Raw genomic sequence first — 19,570 nt, 5'->3', positions numbered from 1 at the left:
CTACTCACGGTTTTGGGCCCGTAAAATGCCAGGGCGGTATAGGAACCCCACAAGTGACCCCATTTTAGAAAAAAAGACACCCAAAGGTATTCTGTTAGGTGTATGACGAGTTCATAGAAGATTTTATTTTCTGTCAAAAGTTAGCGGAAATTGATTTTTATTGGTTTTTTTTCACAAAGTGTCATTTTCCACTAACTTGTGACAAAAAATAAAATCTTCTATGAACTCGCCATACACCTAACGGAATACCTTGGGGTGTCTTCTTTCTAAAATGGGGTCACTTGTGGGGTTCCTATACTGCCCTGGCATTTTAGGGGCCCTAAACCGTGAGGAGTAGTCTAGAAAACAAATGCCTCAAAATGACCTGTGAATAGGACGTTGGGCCCGTTAGCGCACCTAGGCTGCAAAAAAGTGTCACACATGTGGTACCGCCGTACTCAGGAAAAGTAGTATAATGTGTTTTGGGGTGTATTTTTACACATACCCATGCTGAGTGGGAGAAATTTCTATGTAAATGGACAATTGTGTGTAAAAAAAATCAAACAATTGTCATTTACAGAGATATTTCTCCCACTTAGCATGGGTATGTGTAAAAATACACCCCGAAACACATTATACTACTTCTCCTGAGTACGGCGGTACCACATGTGTGGCACTTTTTTGCACCCTAAGTACGCTAAGGGGCCCAAAGTCCAATGAGTACCTTTAGGATTTCACGGGTCATTTTGCGACATTTGGTTTGAAGACTACTCCTCGCGGCTTAGGGCCCCTAAAATGCCAGGGCAGTATAGGAACCCCACAAATGACCCCATTCTAGAAAGAAGACACCCCAAGGTATTCCGTTAGGAGTATGGTGAGTTCATAGAAGATTTTATTTTTTTGTCACAAGTTAGCGGAAAATGACACTTTGTGAAAAAAAAACAATTAAAATCAATTTCTGCTAACTTGTGACAAAAAAATTAAAACTTCTATGAACTCACCATACTCCTAACGGAATACCTTGGGGTGTCTTCTTTCTAAAATGGGGTCATTAGTGGGGTTCCTACACTGCCCTGGCATTTTAGGGGCCCTAAACCGTGAGGAGTAGTCTTGAAACAAAAATGACCTGTGAAATCCTAAAGGTACTCATTGGACTTTGGGCCCCTTAGCGCAGTTAGGGTGCAAAAAAGTGCCACACATGTGGTATCGCCGTACTCGGGAGAAGTAGTACAATGTGTTTTGGGGTGTATTTTTACACCTACCCATGCTGGGTGGGAGAAATACCTCTGTAAATGACAATCTTTTGATTTTTTTACACACAATTGTCCATTTACAGAGGTATTTCTCCCACCCAGCATGGGTATGTGTAAAAATACACCCCAAAACACATTGTACGACTTCTCCAGAGTACGGCGATACCACATGTGTGGCACTTTTTTGCACCCTAAGTACGCTAAGGGGCCCAAAGTCCAATGAGTACCTTTAGGATTTCACGGGTCATTTTGCGACATTTGGTTTGAAGACTACTCCTCGCGGCTTAGGGCCCCTAAAATGCCAGGGCAGCATAGGAACCCCACAAATGACCCCATTCTAGAAAGAAGACACCCCAAGGTATTCCGTTAGGAGTATGGTGAGTTCATAGAAGATTTTATTTTTTTGTCACAAGTTAGCGGAAAATGACACTTTGTGAAAAAAAAACAATTAAAATCAATTTCTGCTAACTTGTGACAAAAAAATTAAAACTTCTATGAACTCACCATACTCCTAACGGAATACCTTGGGGTGTCTTCTTTCTAAAATGGGGTCATTAGTGGGGTTCCTACACTGCCCTGGCATTTTAGGGGCCCTAAACCGTGAGGAGTAGTCTTGAAACAAAAATGACCTGTGAAATCCTAAAGGTACTCATTGGACTTTGGGCCCCTTAGCGCAGTTAGGGTGCAAAAAAGTGCCACACATGTGGTATCGCCGTACTCGGGAGAAGTAGTACAATGTGTTTTGGGGTGTAGTTTTACACCTACCCATGCTGGGTGGGAGAAATACCTCTGTAAATGACAATCTTTTGATTTTTTTACACACAATTGTCCATTTACAGAGGTATTTCTCCCACCCAGCATGGGTATGTGTAAAAATACACCCCAAAACACATTGTACTACTTCTCCAGAGTACGGCGATACCACATGTGTGGCACTTTTTTGCACCCTAACTGCGCTAAAGGGCCCAAAGTCTAATGAGTACCTTTAGGATTTCACAGGTCATTTTGAGAAATTTTGTTTCAAGACTACTCCTCACGGTTTAGGGCCCCTAAAATGCCAGGGCAGTATAGGAACCCCACAAATGACCCCATTTTAGAAAGAAGACACCCCAAGGTATTCCGTTAGTAGCATAGCGAGTTCATAGAAGATTTTATTTTTTGTTACAAGTTAGCGGAAATTGATTTTAATTGTGTTTTTTCACAAAGTGTCATTTTCCGCTAACTTGTGACAAAAAATAAAATCTTCTATGAACTCACCATACTCCTAACGGAATACCTTGGGGTGTCTTCTTTCTAAAATGGGGTCATTTGTGGGGTTCCTATACTGCCCTGGCATTTTAGGGGCCCTAAACCGTGAGGAGTAGTCTTGAAACGAAATTTCTCAAAATGACCTGTGAAATCCTAAAGGTACTCATTGGACTTTGGGCCCTTTAGCGCAGTTAGGGTGCAAAAAAGTGCCACACATGTGGTATCGCAGTACTCAGGAGAAGAAGTATAATGTGTTTTGGGGTGTATTTTTACACATACCCATGCTGAGTGGGAGGAAGATCTCTGTAAATGGACAATTGTGTGTAAAAAAAAATAACAAATTGTCATTTACAGAGATATTTCTCCCACCCAGCATGGGTATGTGTAAAAATACACCCCAAAACACATTATACTACTTCTCCTGAGTATGGCAATACCACATGTGTGGCACTTTTTTGCAGCCTAACTGCGCTAAGGGGCCCAAAGTCCAATGAGCACCTTTAGGCTTTACAGGGGTGCTTACAATTTAGCACCCCCCAAAATGTCAGGACAGTAAACACACCCCACAAATGACCCCATTTTGGAAAGTAGACCCTTCAAGGTATTCAGAGAGGGGCATGGTGAGTCCGTGGCAGATTTCATTTTTTTTTGTCGCAAGTTAGAAGAAATGGAAACTTTTTTGTTTTGTTTTGTTTTGTCACAAAGTGTCATTTTCCGCTTACTTGTGACAAAAAATAATATCTTCTATGAACTCACTATGCCTCTCAGTGAATACTTTGGGATGTCTTCTTTCCAAAATGGGGTCATTTGGGGGGTATTTATACTATCCTGGAATTCTAGCCCCTCATGAAACATGACAGGGGGTCAGAAAAGTCATAGATGCTTGAAAATGGGAAAATTCACTTTTTGCACCATAGTTTGTAAACGCTATAACTTTTACCCAAACCAATAAATATACACTGAATGGGGTTTTTTTTATCCAAAACATGTTTGTCCACATTTTTCGCGCTGCATGTATACAGAAATTTTACTTTATTTGAAAACTGTCAGCACAGAAAGTTAAAAAAATCATTTTTTTTGCCAAAATTCATGTCTTTTTTGCTGAATATAATAAAAAGTAAAAATCGCAGGAGCAATCAAATAGCACCAAAAGAAAGCTTTATTAGTGACAAGAAAAGGAGCCAAAATTCATTTAGGTGGTAGGTTGTATGAGCGAGCAATAAACCGTGAAAGCTGCAGTGGTCTGAATGGAAAAAAAGTGGCCGGTCCTTAAGGGGTAGAAAGCCCTAGGTCCTTAAGTGGTTAAAGAGAAACCTTAACCAAGAATTGAACTTCATCCCAATCAGTAGCTGATACCTCCTTTCCCATGTGAAATATATTCCTTTTCTCAAACGGATCATCAGGGGGCTCTCTATGGCTGATTTTGTAGTGAAACCCCTCCCACAGTGTGATGTCAGTGCCTCACAGCACTGAGGTACTGAAACCACACTATGGGAGCCTTGTTGCATTGTGGGAAATAACAGCTGTTTACAACTGCCAAAAAAAGCAAGCAGCATCTCCTTCCAGTGACATTAATTGCCAGCAGTAAAAATGTCACCATGTAATAAATGTCAGAATGTAAATCAGGGAGATTAAAGATTTTACAAAGAGCAAACACTGACTAAGGCCTCGATTCATCAACACTTAGCAAATTTGTTAACAACAGTTTGGTAAAATACCGAATTTGTTAACTTCATTTCAGGATTCATCAAAGTTATCTACAGCTGTTAGCGAACATTCGGTAACGATTCGGTAACGATTCGCTAAAACGGAATAAAGTGCAATTCATGAAAAAGAAAGTGGGCGTGGTTTAGCGTTACATTTAGGATTAGTTATCTCCTTCACTGCTCTGTCGGTATTCCTGTCAGATCATTGCTGACAGAGAAGATGGAGCCATTTGAAGTGGTTATGTATCAGCTGAGAGTGATTCAAAGGCGCAGAAGGGCAAGAATAATGTCTGCAACCATATAAAATTGTAAGAGAATAGATTTATTTGCTATAGCACGACATCTGCATTTCTCTTGAATCATTTTGTAAGAGAACACAGGCAGTGTCAGGGTTAACTAATTTGCTAGCTGCACTATAATTTTTTAGAAAAGGCTCCTATCAAATTGTGGGATTGTCCCAACCACTTTCAGAATCCTGGTCCAGGTGTAAAGCCCTATTCAGAATGTTGCTACGTAGTGCTCAAAGGACTGCCTTTTACCCACAATTCCATGGGAATCTTATGGCCTTGTGTTAAAGTACCACTGTAAAATGGAAATATCGTCACGTTACCGAATGGTTACCGAATTGTTATCGAATTCACACCGAATGAGGAAAAACCTTGATGAATACAACTAGAAATCGCTAAACTTCGAATTCGGTAATTTAACAAACTGGAAAAAGTTATCTCAAAGAGAATGATGAATCGAGGCCAAAGTCTTGAATCAGTTCCAGCTTCCTATTTGGCTTGAGACATACAAATTATTTAACGTTGATGCAGAATTATGCAAATGTTACTGCAACTCTATGCAACTTGAAAATGGACCAATCAAATGCTTCCACTGCAAGATGAACTGCAAGATTGGTAAAACTGGTCAGTAATTGGCCATCAAAATAAAACTTGTGCACCAGGCTTTAAAGAGAACCCGAGGTGGTTTTGAAGAACGGGACACAGAGGCTGGTTCTGCATACTATCACCAGCTGTTGTGTCTGTACTGTGTCCCCCCAGGCTCCCCCCCCGTGCTCTTCTGTCCCCCATAAAAAACATCACGCTAGCGGCATGCAGCTTGTCGCTAGCTGGCTGTTTACCTTAATGCTGCCAGTCACCCCCGCTTCCCCGCCTCCAGTGGCGTAGCTAAGGAGCTCTGGGCCCAGGTGCAAGTTTTATAATGGGGCTCTCCCAAGCACTCTTTACATAACAATTGATACTGCGCACCAAAATCTGCCAAGGACAACCACAGTGTCAGAGGTGCAAGAATGGGATGGGGAACAGTTTGTTAATGATTACTGCAATGCAAAGCATATATAGAGATTATTATTACCAGCACAGGACCAACAGAGAGCTAATACTGCAGTTGAGGCAGGGCCCCTCTGGCCCAATTGCCCAGATGTCGTCGCAACCTCCGCACCTCCTCTATAGCGCCACACCCCGCCTGCATTCCTTCCCTCCCCGCCTCCGTAAGCTGATAGGAGGGAAAGGATGCAGGCGGGGAGCGGCGCTACAGAGGAGACATGGGAGCTGCAGTGACTGGCAGCATTAAGGAAAACGCCATCTAGCAACAAGCTACATGTCACTAGCGTGGCAGTTATTTTTATGGGGGACAGCAGAGCACGGGGGGGGGGGGGGGGGGGCTGGGGGGACACAGTACAGATACAGAGGCATAGCATTGTCTGTGTCCTAAAAGCATTCTTCAAACCCACTTCGGGTTCAGGTGCCTGGCACACATCTTCAACTTTGGTCAGGCCAATCCCTGACCAATTTTATATTTAGGAGAGTTTACATACCCACAGGGCCGGCACTACCATAGAGGCAAAGAGGGCAATTCCCCCAGGGCGGCCAAGTTATCCTTCTCCCCCCCTTCCCCCAAGTCTCCTCTTGACTTGTGGTTTCCTGGGCTCCTGCTAAGTTTTGTCACCATAGCAGGTCCCGGCATGCTGATCCATCCCCTCTCCATCTTCCTCCCTGCTCACTGCCTCTTCTCCATTAACCTTCGCAGGTCATTACACAATAGCATGTGTCGGGTCACTGAGAAGAGGCGTCCCTGCAAGGAAAGAGTTGAGAGTGTATGGGGAGTACTGTAAAGGTGAGGGGGGAATCTGGGGAAAGGGTGACAGTTGACTCAGGGGCCTGCGGAGGGAATATGCTGCTGGAGTGGGGGTGGGGTCACGGGGGCCCCCAGGTTAATTTTGCCCTACGACTCTATTGTGACTTGCACTGGCCCTGCCTACACAATCTCCTCAAAGTATGCAAAATCTGTTGACCTTAATACTACATGGAAATTGGTCATTGATTGGCCAATCAAAATGGAAGGGGTGTACTAAGCTTAAAGAGGAACTTAAACAAAAAGGAGAAAAAGAGAAATCAATACATTGCAAAGTGAGACGTTAAAAAATAGAAGAAAGATCAAGAAATGATTGATATTTGCCATGTAATTTGTTCATATTGTTTGATCCACAATCAGTCTGCACATAAACATCTTTACTACTGGCAGACAAGAAAAAAAACTAGGCAGCACCAACTGCTATTATTTATAAACACACCTCCTAACAATGCAAATAGGCTAAAAGGTTGATTTTTTTATATAGATATACAAATCCGCTGAAGGAGATACTGGTTGCTTGGCAATAGGAAACAGACTTTATTTCCCACAATGCAACAAGGATCCCAGACAGGAAACTTTCAGGACCTAGGTCCTGACATCACACTGTGAGAGGGGTTATAATCCTTACTTAGGGTTCCTCTTTAATGGTGCATACACACAGTGATTTGCCAATCACTGACCAATTTTACTACCTCAATGTAGTATGAGGACCAACAGATTTTGAATACTATGATCAGATTGTGTAGCTAAGCTCTCACACTACATAGTAGTGGTAAAATTGGCCAATTGTTTTCCAATCACAATTGGATGTGTATACTAGATTTAACAGTGATAACGTTTAAAGGAGTATAGTATGACCATAGTCTAAATTTAGCTTTTATTAGCTCTAATAAAATAGTGAGACGTATTAATAAATACAAACCAGAACCCATCTCAGGCATAACATAGTACAGCTATTTAAAACAACATCATACAATTAAAAGGAATCAGAGGTGTGAGGCCTATGGAAGCTGCCATATTTATTTCCTATTAAACAATGGCATTTTCCTGGCAGTTCTGCTGATCTTTCTGGTCAGTAGGGTCACGCCTGAAACAAGCATGCAGCTAGTCTAGGCAGATTTGTCATAGACATCTTATCTGCATGCTTGTTCAGGGGCTATGGCTTAAAGTATTAGAGGCAGAGGATCAGCAGGACAGCCAGGCAATGTGAATTATGTAAAAGGAAATAAACATATCCCTCTCACCTCGGATTCCCTTTAAGAAGTAGATCGCAGCTTGTGGTCATTGCATGAATATATTTGCCGACAAAGTGTAACCGTAATAACCACAAGCTGTGATCCATTACCTGATTTTATTGTAAATACTTGGAGCAAGCAAATATGTTCACACAGTGACCACAAGTTGTGATCTACTATGTTATTTAAATTATATGTTATTTTATGATGTTATTGTAAAAAAAAAAAAAGATATTTTTGTAAAAAACAGATGAAAAAAAGAATAACAAATAAACAAAAACCCAAACCAATAAATACATAATTAATAATTGTTTTCCTTGTACAAAGAAAAAAAACCTCTCATTAAGAAAAGGGCATTTGCAATGATGAATGTCAGGCTTTCTACTAATACAATCACTTCGCAGAAATGCCTAATGTATGCTAACAGAAATAATTGTCGAGTAGGATTAAGTGCTTTTAATGGGCAAATAAAATGAGTCTTTTTTTTTTTTTTTTACCAATTGTGAACTATAAATGTACAGCGCTCATAATGAGCAAGAAAGTAATCACATGCAAATACAAATTATGTCACGGTATGTGTGCTTTATCTATTAAAACTCAGGCTTTCCTCACAATCCCTTTGTGTAGAGAAAGCTATTTAGACAGAAGGGTCTTTGCAAGTTCTATTTATAAACTGGTGACTGGATCTACCTGAATCATTGTTTAATGAATCATAGTTACATATTCACTATATTAATGCACACATGTTTTCTTACATAAGTATCAGGGTTAGCCCCTGCTTGAAAATAAGCACACCTTGTCATTGACAATGCATCTGAATAGTCACTCTTACACATTTATAGTGATATAATGTATAGTGTTTTTTTTTTTTTTATTAGGCTTAATACTTTTTTATGCTGGGTACACACGTTACGTTTTTTCGTGCAATTCCCCGACCCGATCATTTTGGTGGCACGATTCCACACTCGATTCGGTGCTCAATTCTCTTGTCTTCATTCTTTTTCCATTCACCGCTATGAGAAATCGAGCGCGGAAATGATCGGGGAGCAATATCGGACTAGACGGATTTTATCTATCTGATCCATCTATCGCACGAAAAAACATAACGTGTGTACCCAGCATTGATTTCATCATCAAAATATTTAAAAAAAAGTCTACACTGTACATCCAGTAATAAAATCTTCTCTTATTGCGGTATTTTTATAAAAGGTCACACAATAAAGCGAAACTTTAAGACAGGATTGAACTTCATTCCAATCAGTAGCTGATACCCTCTTTCTCACGAGGAATCTTTACCTTTTCTTGTATAGATTGTGACGTATGCGCAGTCACCTTCCAATTCCTGTTCCCTTTGCCGCAGTTTACCATTCAGCCTCAGACCCTGAGGGAATCCTGAAAGCAGTCAGCACTGCAGGCAAACTAACCTTTTGGATTGGTAGGTGAGTCCACACACAGTCCAATTTCGATTGTATGTACAATCGATACAGTCTATGATCTCTTATAAAGACCAGGTCGCTGCCACCAATCCGCAATAAAGCGTGCGAATACGCTAAGTCTAACTCTAGCTGAATCCTGTAGGAAAAAATGGATAATTCACAACCTTACTAGAGATAGCAAAACTAAGAATATTAATACCAAAACGGTTATCTCTTAGGAGATGTGAATTCTTTTGTGGAACTTTTCAGAACAGCACTTAGAGGGATGATTTTTAATTGTTTATTTAGAGAAATAATGCAGAACTAAATATAGCAATTGAAACAAATCGATACAGTATTAATTATAAGGGATTAAACCTGAAAATAATAACTAATTACAGTCTGAGCAATGTGTTAAGTTACTGTATGTGCTTTTACGGTAATAAGTCCAACAGAAGATATAAAGTCCAATTATGTAATGTTCTGTGGATAGAAGTCCATGGATAACATAGCCAATTCTAGATGTTGTATGGATGGCTGGAGTCTATCTCCCCCTTAGCCTGTGGGTCCAGCCATTTTAACCCTTTCTCCGCTGGAGGGTGTGTATGTTAACAAGAGATGTCCCCCCCATCCTTAGCAATCTGAACTCAGGCTGAAGTCTGGCCCCTATTGTCTTAGGGACAAAATTGGGTATTTTCTCCAATTATGTCATAACTCGGTGGATATCTGACATCCTACCTAATAAAACCCGTGTCTCAGCGTACCATGTCCGTGTGTGTGTGTCCCTGCTTTGGTCCCTAAGACAATAGGAACCAGTGACTATGCCATCATGGTTTATGGACCCCTCGCTAGGGCAGAATGAATCCCACACCATTTCCTCTAGTGTGTGACTGGCTTGGACATGCAGAATATTTTCTGGTTCGTGTATCTACTGCGCATGTGCTGAATGGACAGCCGTTGTTTGGACGGGAGGAGGACAGCCAGGGGGCCGGCCTGATGGACCTAGAGCCTGTTATTAAATGGGCTAAGGTCCCTAGTATGATATAAAAACCAGCATTTTACATTCCGTCATCAAGCTCTGAGCCAATCGATATCAAACTGACTTGAAGTGACACCTTCTCTGTCTAGGGAATCGATATCTCAGGCTGTGAGGCAGCTATGTGATCGATTAATGTCTCAGAAGATTTACTGCGCTTGTTGCATGACGCACTGTGAATTGTGGACCACTGGGCACCAGCGGTTCCACAATATCCATCAAATTATGGAATCATGTGGAATGATATATCAAAGTTTAACTAAGGGTCGCTCACTGCTTCTAGTGTACAGGCCTGTCCAATGTCTCTTTGACTGTTTTATAGCTTTACGACCAGATGATGTTTTGGCTTACCTAGTATCATCTTTGAAGTAGGAACCAGTGACTATGCCATCATGGGTTATGGACCCCTTGCTAGGGCAGAATGGATCCCACACCATTTCCTCTAGTGTGTGACTGGCTTGGACATGCAGAATATTTTCTGGTCCATGTCTCTTCTTATCAATATCCTTTGTAGTAGATCTTGGAGCAATGTAATATAGCTCTGGTTTAGGGTCTATGGGGCTCCCTCTAATGGCCCATACACACGGGCTACCACTGTCGCCGCACCACGTGGCATGCGCGTGTTGCGGCGACAGGTCACCCACCGTCACCCATCGGAGCTGTCACCAGGCGATTGGCGCGGTCAATCGCCTGCTACAGCTGTCGCCGCAACTTCGCCGCAACTGTCGCTAGTCCGCCGTGTGTATGCGGACTAGCGACAGCAACACACTTACCATCGACCGGAGCTTCCGGCGGGGGGAAGGAACCTTTGGCGACAGCTTCCGCCGCATCTCTGTCCCTCTGTGCGCCGTGTGTATGGCTGCAGCACAGAGGGACCTGGCGACACGAGCTGTCGCTGCTTTTTTTTGTTGTTGTTGCGACTGGCAACATTTGTGCCTCGTGAGTACGAGGCTTTAGGAACAATGACTGTAAAGTGAATCTGTTGCTTTATGGCCCCCTTTGCCAGGGAGAGATATACAACTTTTCCCTGTGTAGCAGAGGTTTGGGCTGAAATAAACACTGCTTTCTTAAACTCAGGCTAATTGAATAAAGGGGCGCTCCAGATTGTATTTTGTGTGCATTTTCATGTGACTGCATGGGTGGCCATACGCAAGACCGTGACATAGATTGTCAGGGGAGTCTGTGTGGCTGATAATGTGGTGAACCCCTCCCATAGTGTGACGTCCTGACAGTTTGCTGTCCACGAACCTCGTTGCATTGTGGGAAATAACGGCTTTTTCCAACTGCCTGAATTCTGAAAACTGAATTCTATTGTAAGCAAACAAAGGTTCAATTCATGAAGGTCTTTCCAACAAAATCTTATTGTGAAGAAAACTGGATAGTAAAAAAATAAGATGGAAAGAGAAAACTGGACAGGAAAGTAATAAGATGTAAAGAGTACTGATGCCTTCGAACTGTGGTGCTAGAAGAGACTTTTGTTGATACTTTGGCTTCCAAGAAAAGAAATCATTGGATTGTTGACCAGATGATATTGGGACTAGGACTCTCTAGCAGCACATATGTCACAGATGAGGCCTTTTATATTTTGACCATATTATGAAACATCCAACCTCCCTGGAGCAGCTCGAGAAGGTGGGGGGGAAGGAGAGGACAAGAAAGACCAGAAGAAAGATAGATTGATTTAATAAGAACAATGGAAACACCATAAAACCAAATGAATCAATCAGCTTTCTGTGGACACTTTATCCATTTAGTCAGCAAGATGTGACATCAAATTCAGGTGCTTGATGATGATGATGATGATGATGGAAGAGTACCATAAACTTATTCAGCAAGATGTTGTAAAGCCCCTTAACCGTATTAATTATTTCAGTTTACAAAAATCAGGATAAAGAAGGATGAATTCTGTTTCACTGTTATGCTTTAGAGAACTTTGTCGTCTTCTTCAATAAAGCCCAGAGACTTTGATGATGAGAAAGTAACCCTCTTGCTGATATTTAGGTGGCCAATACAACAATTTCTCTGCAAATTAATTTTCCTTACCTTTCCCCTTTCAAAAGGATTTTGATCCTCTAGTGGTAGAGTTAGGTGGACGGGTCCAAATGAGTTTCCGTTCTCGCTGAATAAAATGATATAAACATTGGCATCCGTGCCGGCTCCTCTCACATCACCCGTATACACTTTAATCTCATGTTCCACTAGTTTTCCTTCAACATTTCCCATTCCAGCGGAGGCAAATGATGTGTCATGGCCAGCTTCACCGTGCTCGTCACCAAGAACCTGAGAAATGAGAACTTCTTTCTTCGCCACTCTGTTGCTGACATCAATTGAAAAATCCCTAAGCAAGTAAATGAATCCATAAACGATTATTCAAGCATATGACAAGAGACAATTGCTAGGAAAAGAACTCACATCATAGTAGTTTTTCCCAAGCTAAACATTTTTATTAGAAAAGATTCTCTATGAAAATAATATTGAGTCTGCTATACACACAATCCCCATGTACGGTGTAACAAGCTTATGTGAAAACCTTTCTGTCCCCATTAGGTTAGTGCTTCTGTATTATGTAACTGAACAACAAGCATACAAACAAAACATATTATACAGAAGACTTGGTTTACTAATACTCTCATGGCTGGAGACCATTTCAGAAGATAAGTGATCCCAGGAAACTGGCCTTAATTTATTAACTCCTGAATGACCACAGGACACAAATTGTACTTCAAGGTTACTTGGCACCGTACAGAGAACATGCTCAGATCTACTGTATTTTGTCACTTATTTGTCACTGTAATTGCTTCTAGTCCTAGTTATAACAGCTGCTGGGACTCGAATTTTAAAGCAAACCTAAAGCAGAAATAATAATATGATAATGAATTGCATGTGCAGTACAGCTAAGAAATATAATGTTAATAGCAAAGAAAAAAGTCTCATATTGTTTTCCAGTACAAAAAAAAGTTACAATAAAACTTCAGTTATCTATGCAAAAGAGCTTCTCTGAGCTATTTGACCAACTTGGTCAAATTCAATCTCGTTTTCTGGAGCACTTTAACAGCCAAGAAACAGTGAGAGACAGCTTGAGATAAGGTTTTACTGCAGGAACGTTCCAAGGGTCATTATTTCTGCTTTGTTTTATAGCTTAAAAGACAGAGTGTGGTTTTAAAACTGCAATTGTGACAGTATGATGTAACATTAGAAAAAAGCTATATAACTCAAAATAAAAATATGATGATTTTTTCTTGGCTACTGATGTTCTATTCATTATATCATAATTAATGGACAATGTCCATTCTCATACGCTTTCATTGCATACATTTTCCCGTCTGGTCTGGGAAAATAGGCAAAGTTCAGACTCCTCATTCCGCTTAGTGCAACGTGGCAAGGGGATCCATTTTTTTTTTTGTAACAAGTGGAAGTGGATCCTATTTTTAACATTAGGATCCGTTTCCTTTGCTAAGCAGTGCCTAAAAACTGCCCTGAATGGGTACGTTTTTTTTTAAGCAAGTGTGAACTGGCCCCAACCCCAAGTCTTGTCTTTGGGTTTTCCTGATCCAAGTTAGGTTTTGTTTTATAAGTTCTGATGACCAGGGGCGTATCTGGGTGACATAGCGCCTATGGCAAACACTGAAATTGCGTCCCCGTCCCCCCATCAGACCACCTTGTCCCATAATAACAGTTTCTTTTCTTCCGATGATACAAGTCTCCCCAGTATAGTTTGTTAGAGTTAACCCCCAAGTAAAAGTAACTTGAGGTAGCACCCTAGTATAGGTAGCCAGAGGCAGTTCACCCAGTATAGGTAGACCCATGTTTACGTTGCCCCCCCCCCCTCCAGTATATATAGTTATAGATGTCTCCCCAGTATAAGTAGCCTTCTTTAGCATAAGTGCTAAGAGGTATCCCCTCAGTATAAGTAGTCCCTCAGTAGAGGTAATAAGAGGTTCCCCTCAGTATAAGTAGTCCCTCAGTAGAGGTAATAAGAGGTTCCCCTCAGTATAAGTAGTCCCTCAGTAGAGGTAATAAGAGGTTCCCCTCAGTATAAGTAGTCCCTCAGTAGAGGTAATAAGAGGTATCCCCTCAGTATAAGTAGTCCCTCAGTAGAGGTAATAAGAGGTATCCCCTCAGTATAAGTAGTCCCTCAGTAGAGGTAATAAGAGGTATCCCCTCAGTATAAGTAGTCCCTCAGTAGAGGTAATAAGAGGTATCCCCTCAGTATAAGTAGTCCCTCAGTAGAGGTAATAAGAGGTTCCCCTCAGTATAAGTAACCCCCCCTAGTATAGATTTGGCAGGTGTCCCCCAGCATAAGTAGACCCCCCAGTATAGGTAGTTAGAGATGTCCTCCAGTATAAGAGCAGGTACAAATGCCTGAGAAGCAGCCTTCAGTATGGTGGTGAAGCATGAGGGAGGAGGAGGCAGCCATGGTGCCCATGGTGCTGTAGCACCCATGGCACAAGCCATGCCTGCACCCAGGGTCGGACTGGGCCACAGTAGTACAGTTTTTTCCCTCAGTGGGCCCCCGCCTCCAGGTCTCTGGTGGGCCCCCCTCCTTGTCTGACAGAGCTCCAATTGCTGCCTGCAGCACAAAAATTATTTTCTCAGTGCTGTAATCCCTCATGCTGAGAGCAGTGGCATAGCTAAGGAGCTGTGGGCCTCGATGCAAATTTTACAATGGGGACCCCCAAGCACTCTATACATAACAATTGATACGATGCACCAAAACCTGCCAATAGCAACTACAGTGTCAGAGGTGCAAGAAAGGGATGGGAAATAGCTTGTTAATGATTACCACTGTTCAAAGTATCTATAGAAGTGATTATTATAAGCACAGGACCAATAGAGAGGTAATACTGTAGTTGAGGGAGGGCCCTTCGGTGCCCCTTTGGCCCTTCGGTGCCCCTTTGGCCCAAGGGCCCTGATGCGGTCGCAACCTCTGCAACCTCTGCGGTCGCAACCTCTGCAAAGTAGGACATTACTTTATATTGAAGGAGGGTACTCTATGCAAAGTTTTGCTGTACAGCAGTGTCTCTGAATTACAATGCTGCTAAGATCATGTACATTTGGCCCTGTCCATAATACATCATGGCCACGCCCACCTTCCGGTGCATGGGCCCTTTTTTCACCGCAATCATGGGATGTGTGGGCCCCAGGTTGAAATTTCTTTGGTGGGCCCCCAGTGTCCCAGTCCGACCCTGCCTGCACCCCTCTAGATACGCCTCTGCTGATGACCTGATCCTGTTATCCTTATCATGTTTTGCTTATCCTGTATCTATACTGGCCTGCTGATGATGCCTATTTGGAGAAACCTTGGATCCACCTCCGGGCGTTAGTGTTGTCTGCTATAACTTTTAAATGGTCTATAATGAAATGCACATCCACCACCAACATACGCAAAAAGCATACTGGAGAACTCGAGAAAAGTACATTAAACGCCACACTCAGGAGCCTGGCTGGAAGCTGGAAAATAAAGGGTAGTTGAAAAGATTTAACTTACTCATTTACATCAAATACACAGACTTCTCGCCTGGAAGATTCCTTTACGTGAATCCTTTTGATGTGCAGCTTGCAGTCTAAAGAGTATTTACACAGGTATTACATTTGCATATTCTATTCACTAAAGTACAAGTAAACAATTACAATTTATTTTCTATTTTAAAGCCAAAGTGAAATGAAACGCACCATCTCTGCTGCTCATAGAAATGTCAGCTTGATGTACTTCTCCCAGCTCAACCGCGTCTAACACACCCGCAAATGACTGTGAAGAAATAAGAAGCTGTTTATTGTCAAGGCTCAATACCGGGAGGGACATGTGCATGTCTGCTCACAACTGTTTAATTAAGTCCACCTTTAGATACCAGTAATTGAATGTAATAGATTTGTCTCACATTGCCTCTCACAATGTCATATAGACAGCAAGAAGCTCTCTTTCTGTGCAGGGGGTCTCAGAGCATGTTTAATCATGTTTAATGAGGATACAACACAAACAGGCACTAATAAGGAACACAGCAAACCAATGCATCACATCACTACAAGAACGATGGGAACCTAATGTAACATGTAACGTGATGTGATAAACATGTGTGTACAATCCCAGTACTACTTAGAGCTAGCTGGACTGTGCTCCTTTTTCTTTGCTCTGAGCATAAGGGGTACAATTTCAGGGCTCTGAAACATAAAGGAACATGAGGTCCCCCTCCAAAGCTTCATTATCCCCATCACCCATGCAGTCTCGTATAGGCAGAAATGAGATTGTGATGGCTTTCACACCCTGAGCTAAGCCAGATTGCATGGTCTACGATGTGGGTGGGCTCTGGAAGAGAGGGCCGGCCTAGCCTTCCCCTCTCCACCAAAGCCCTTGTCCATACTATGGACAAGGGGCTCTTCGCCTCCTTCAGTGCCCAAGAGAGGGTAAGAGGCCCTCAGGGGGATTATGAAGGAATCTGAGGGTACACAACAAGGAGACCTTCAGATGCCTGCTGTCACTTCTCCCTTACTTCCCTTGCCAGTCATAGGTAGCTACAGGTGCCACTTAGTATTAGGTAGTCTGAGGTACCCTCAATAATAAGTAGCTAGAGGTGCCCCCTAATATTAGGTAGCTAGAGGAACCTCAGTATTAACTAGCTAGAGATGAACCTGACTGAAGGGAGATCTTGTCAGTGGAATGTCTAGGGCAGGGTGAGTAAACTCTCATTTATACTCTCATCAGGTCTCTGCATAGGGAAGGAAGGAGATGCTCGGGGAGCAGAGTGAGCCACCTTTCCTTCATCAGGCGCCTATAGGCACGTGCCTACAGTGCCTTATGGTAAATCCGGCTTTGCAAGTAGTACAGCTGTGGTGAGTGGGGGTGTCAGCAGTGTGGCATGTGGGAGGGGTGCCAGCGGGTGTCAGGGGTGCTTTGGGTGCTCTTAGTGCCAGTGGTATCTTATCCAATGTACTCTGTAAAGGTTCTGCATGATATAATAAGAGAAATAATAGCCTGATATAGTTCATGTGAATGTTCCCAACCTAACAGGGGATGGCTTTCATAAATCCAGGCACTTTTAAAGGATTCTTTCTGGCATTCACTGATAACAGCATGTTATTGCTTGCACACCTAGTAGTTTCAGCAAATTTGCAGCACACCTAATAGATTAGATAAAATATGATTGTTTAACTGTTCAAAAGACAGAGAATGTCATTAACTGTAGCAATGCAACTCAGCCTGCAGAGAAAAGTGGCCATGCACTGAAAAACAAGTGCAACAGCTCTGTCCTTTTGAAACAAGAACAAGCTAGAGGCTATTTATGTTTATTCAGGAGTTGAGCGGAATGCGTGAGCAACCTGTTCCCGTGAAAGGTTTATGTCTCTCTCCAACCTTGGCCGTGATTTCTCTAGCCATTGCGATGTAAACTAGCAGCCATTATAAGCAGAAAGGATGAAAAGGAGAAAACTATTAATAAGACCTGCTGTGTATGAAACATACTGGAGCTATCTATCATCTAAGCAGGAATGTGCATTTTAGAAAAGGCGTGATATTGGGCTGCAGGTTTGCTAATGTGTTTTCACTCATACAGAAGGTTAGTAATGCAGCATTCCACTCTGCTTAGCACCCTCTAGGGACATGCTGTGCACTGAGCTCCTCCTCTGTATGGTATCTCTTTAACACTAGCATCGTTCATTTAACATACGTTACTGTTCCTAATCCTAACCACAAGCTCAGTTAAAGCAGTAATAGAGTAAATTCTCTGTTCCTCCATCACTGTTTGGTATGCGGCCACCACTGTCAGGGACAAGAGCCAAAGAGAGTCATCAAAGCCCCGGAGAGGATCATCGGATCCCCCCTGCCACCTCTAGACCTGCTGTATTCCTCCAGGCTGCAATTCAGGGCAGCCAGAATTGCAAATGATCCCTCCCACCCCGGCAACCGGCACCTAAACCTACTCCCATTGGGTTTCCACTTCAGAACCATCTCCACTAGATCCTACAGGCACAGGAACTACTTCTTCCAAAAAGCAGTCCTGGCTTTAAACTCTGTTCCCCCCCTACTCCCCTAACTTTATCAACCACCAACTGTGAAATGTAATTACAATCAGCAACACACGCTGAGTAATGTCAGAGTGAAAATCGTATCATGTACATACCCCATCCTCTGAGTTCTGTGAACCATGTATGTGTTTTATATATAGCCATGTATGTGTTTGTATGCCCATGTAAGTCTGTTGTACTGTGTGCCAAAAATAATTTGTTTTACGCTACCCTGTACTTGTTGGATAAAATCGAATCTGATTCCTAATATAGAAACAATTACGTAGAATCTGAAAACCTTTCTTTTTGTTTCTTTTTGTTTTGTTTTTATATAGCGCCAACACACACACACACATACATACATACATACATACATACATACATACACATATATATATATATATGTATATATATATATATATATATATATATATATATATATATATATATATATATATATATATATATATATTCTTGTCAATAACAGTCCCTCAGAGGAGCTCACAATCTAATTCCCTACCATAGTCCTATGTCTATGTATGTATTGTAGTCTAGGGCCAATTTAGGGGGAAGCCAATTAAGCTATCCATATGGGTTTTTTTGGGGGGGGGGGGGGGAGGAAATCACAGTGCCCGGAGGAAACTCACGCAGACACAGGGAGAACATACAAACTCCTTGCAAATGTTATCTCAAAATATAAGGGAAGATGCCGAGAGCCCAGTATAGTGTAGTATGTACTGTAAATTGGGTATGGAAGGTAAGTATAGGTAGGTTATACTCACAAACAAGGGTTACCGTCCAGGTAACCACTATGAAGGCAGGAGAAGAGATTAGACCTGTCCCCACTCAGGATTAAGAAGTCGCTCTCTGTAGATCGGGAAAAAGAATTTCCCTCCACCAGGGGTGGAAACAACTGCAAAAGTAGTACAGAGGCGCCAACAGGGTAAAAACAATATTGCTTTAAAATGGTTAAAATGAAGTAGGTAGCGGTGGACTTACCCCTCCAAAACAGACACAAAAATTGCTGTTTTAAGCAAAAATCAGTTTATTTACATACTCCAAACAAGGTGCAACGCGTTTTGCGGGTATATCCCACTTCCTCAGGCAATAAATAGGAGCATATCACCAATGCGGTCCGGTACATAGCCTGGCGCCTCTGTCTTTGTCCTTGCAAATGTTGACCTGACTGGGATTTATACTGGGGACCCAGTGCTGCAAGGCGAGAGCTCTAACCACTACGCCACCGTGCTGCCCATAATATGAGTGTCCCCAGATATCGGCTTAGTTCAAGTTATTTATTAAAAGGGACTGTTCATGACCCCTTGCTTATGTGCCATTAAGAGGTCAACAGTAAAAAAAAAACACAGGCTTTGAAATATGGTAAAAGTTTAATTAAATATGTTTTGTTTGTATCTTTCCCTTTGTTCATCTGTAATTCTTTTATTCTTCATCAGTATATATACTGCTTTTTGCCTGTAACTATTCTGTTCTTTATCTGTATTTCTTATGTTTTTAATCTGCGATGATCTGTATTCTGTTCTTCTGTGTAATCTTGCTTAGA

At 42.0% G+C, this 19,570-nt stretch overlaps 1 protein-coding gene across 4 annotated transcripts in view; it reads right to left on the bottom strand.

Moving 5' to 3' along the window:
* Positions 1-19,570, bottom strand: part of RP1 (RP1 axonemal microtubule associated) — a 542,476-nt gene that overhangs the window by 17,125 nt on the left and 505,781 nt on the right. For all 4 annotated transcript variants that reach the window (XM_068237387.1, XM_068237386.1, XM_068237388.1 and 1 more), the window contains 3 exons: positions 15,685-15,760; positions 15,500-15,575; positions 12,055-12,349 (listed from right to left, as the gene is read on the bottom strand). In XM_068237387.1, the coding sequence (XP_068093488.1) occupies positions 12,055-12,349; positions 15,500-15,575; positions 15,685-15,760 (447 nt within the window). The remainder of the gene's footprint in view (positions 1-12,054; positions 12,350-15,499; positions 15,576-15,684; positions 15,761-19,570) is intronic.

The sequence above is a fragment of the Hyperolius riggenbachi genome, chromosome 5 (genome assembly GCF_040937935.1).
Source record: "Hyperolius riggenbachi isolate aHypRig1 chromosome 5, aHypRig1.pri, whole genome shotgun sequence".
Taxonomy (NCBI): domain Eukaryota; kingdom Metazoa; phylum Chordata; class Amphibia; order Anura; family Hyperoliidae; genus Hyperolius; species Hyperolius riggenbachi.
Note: the sequence above shows the minus strand (reverse complement) of the source record. Positions and strands in the feature narration are given on the sequence as shown.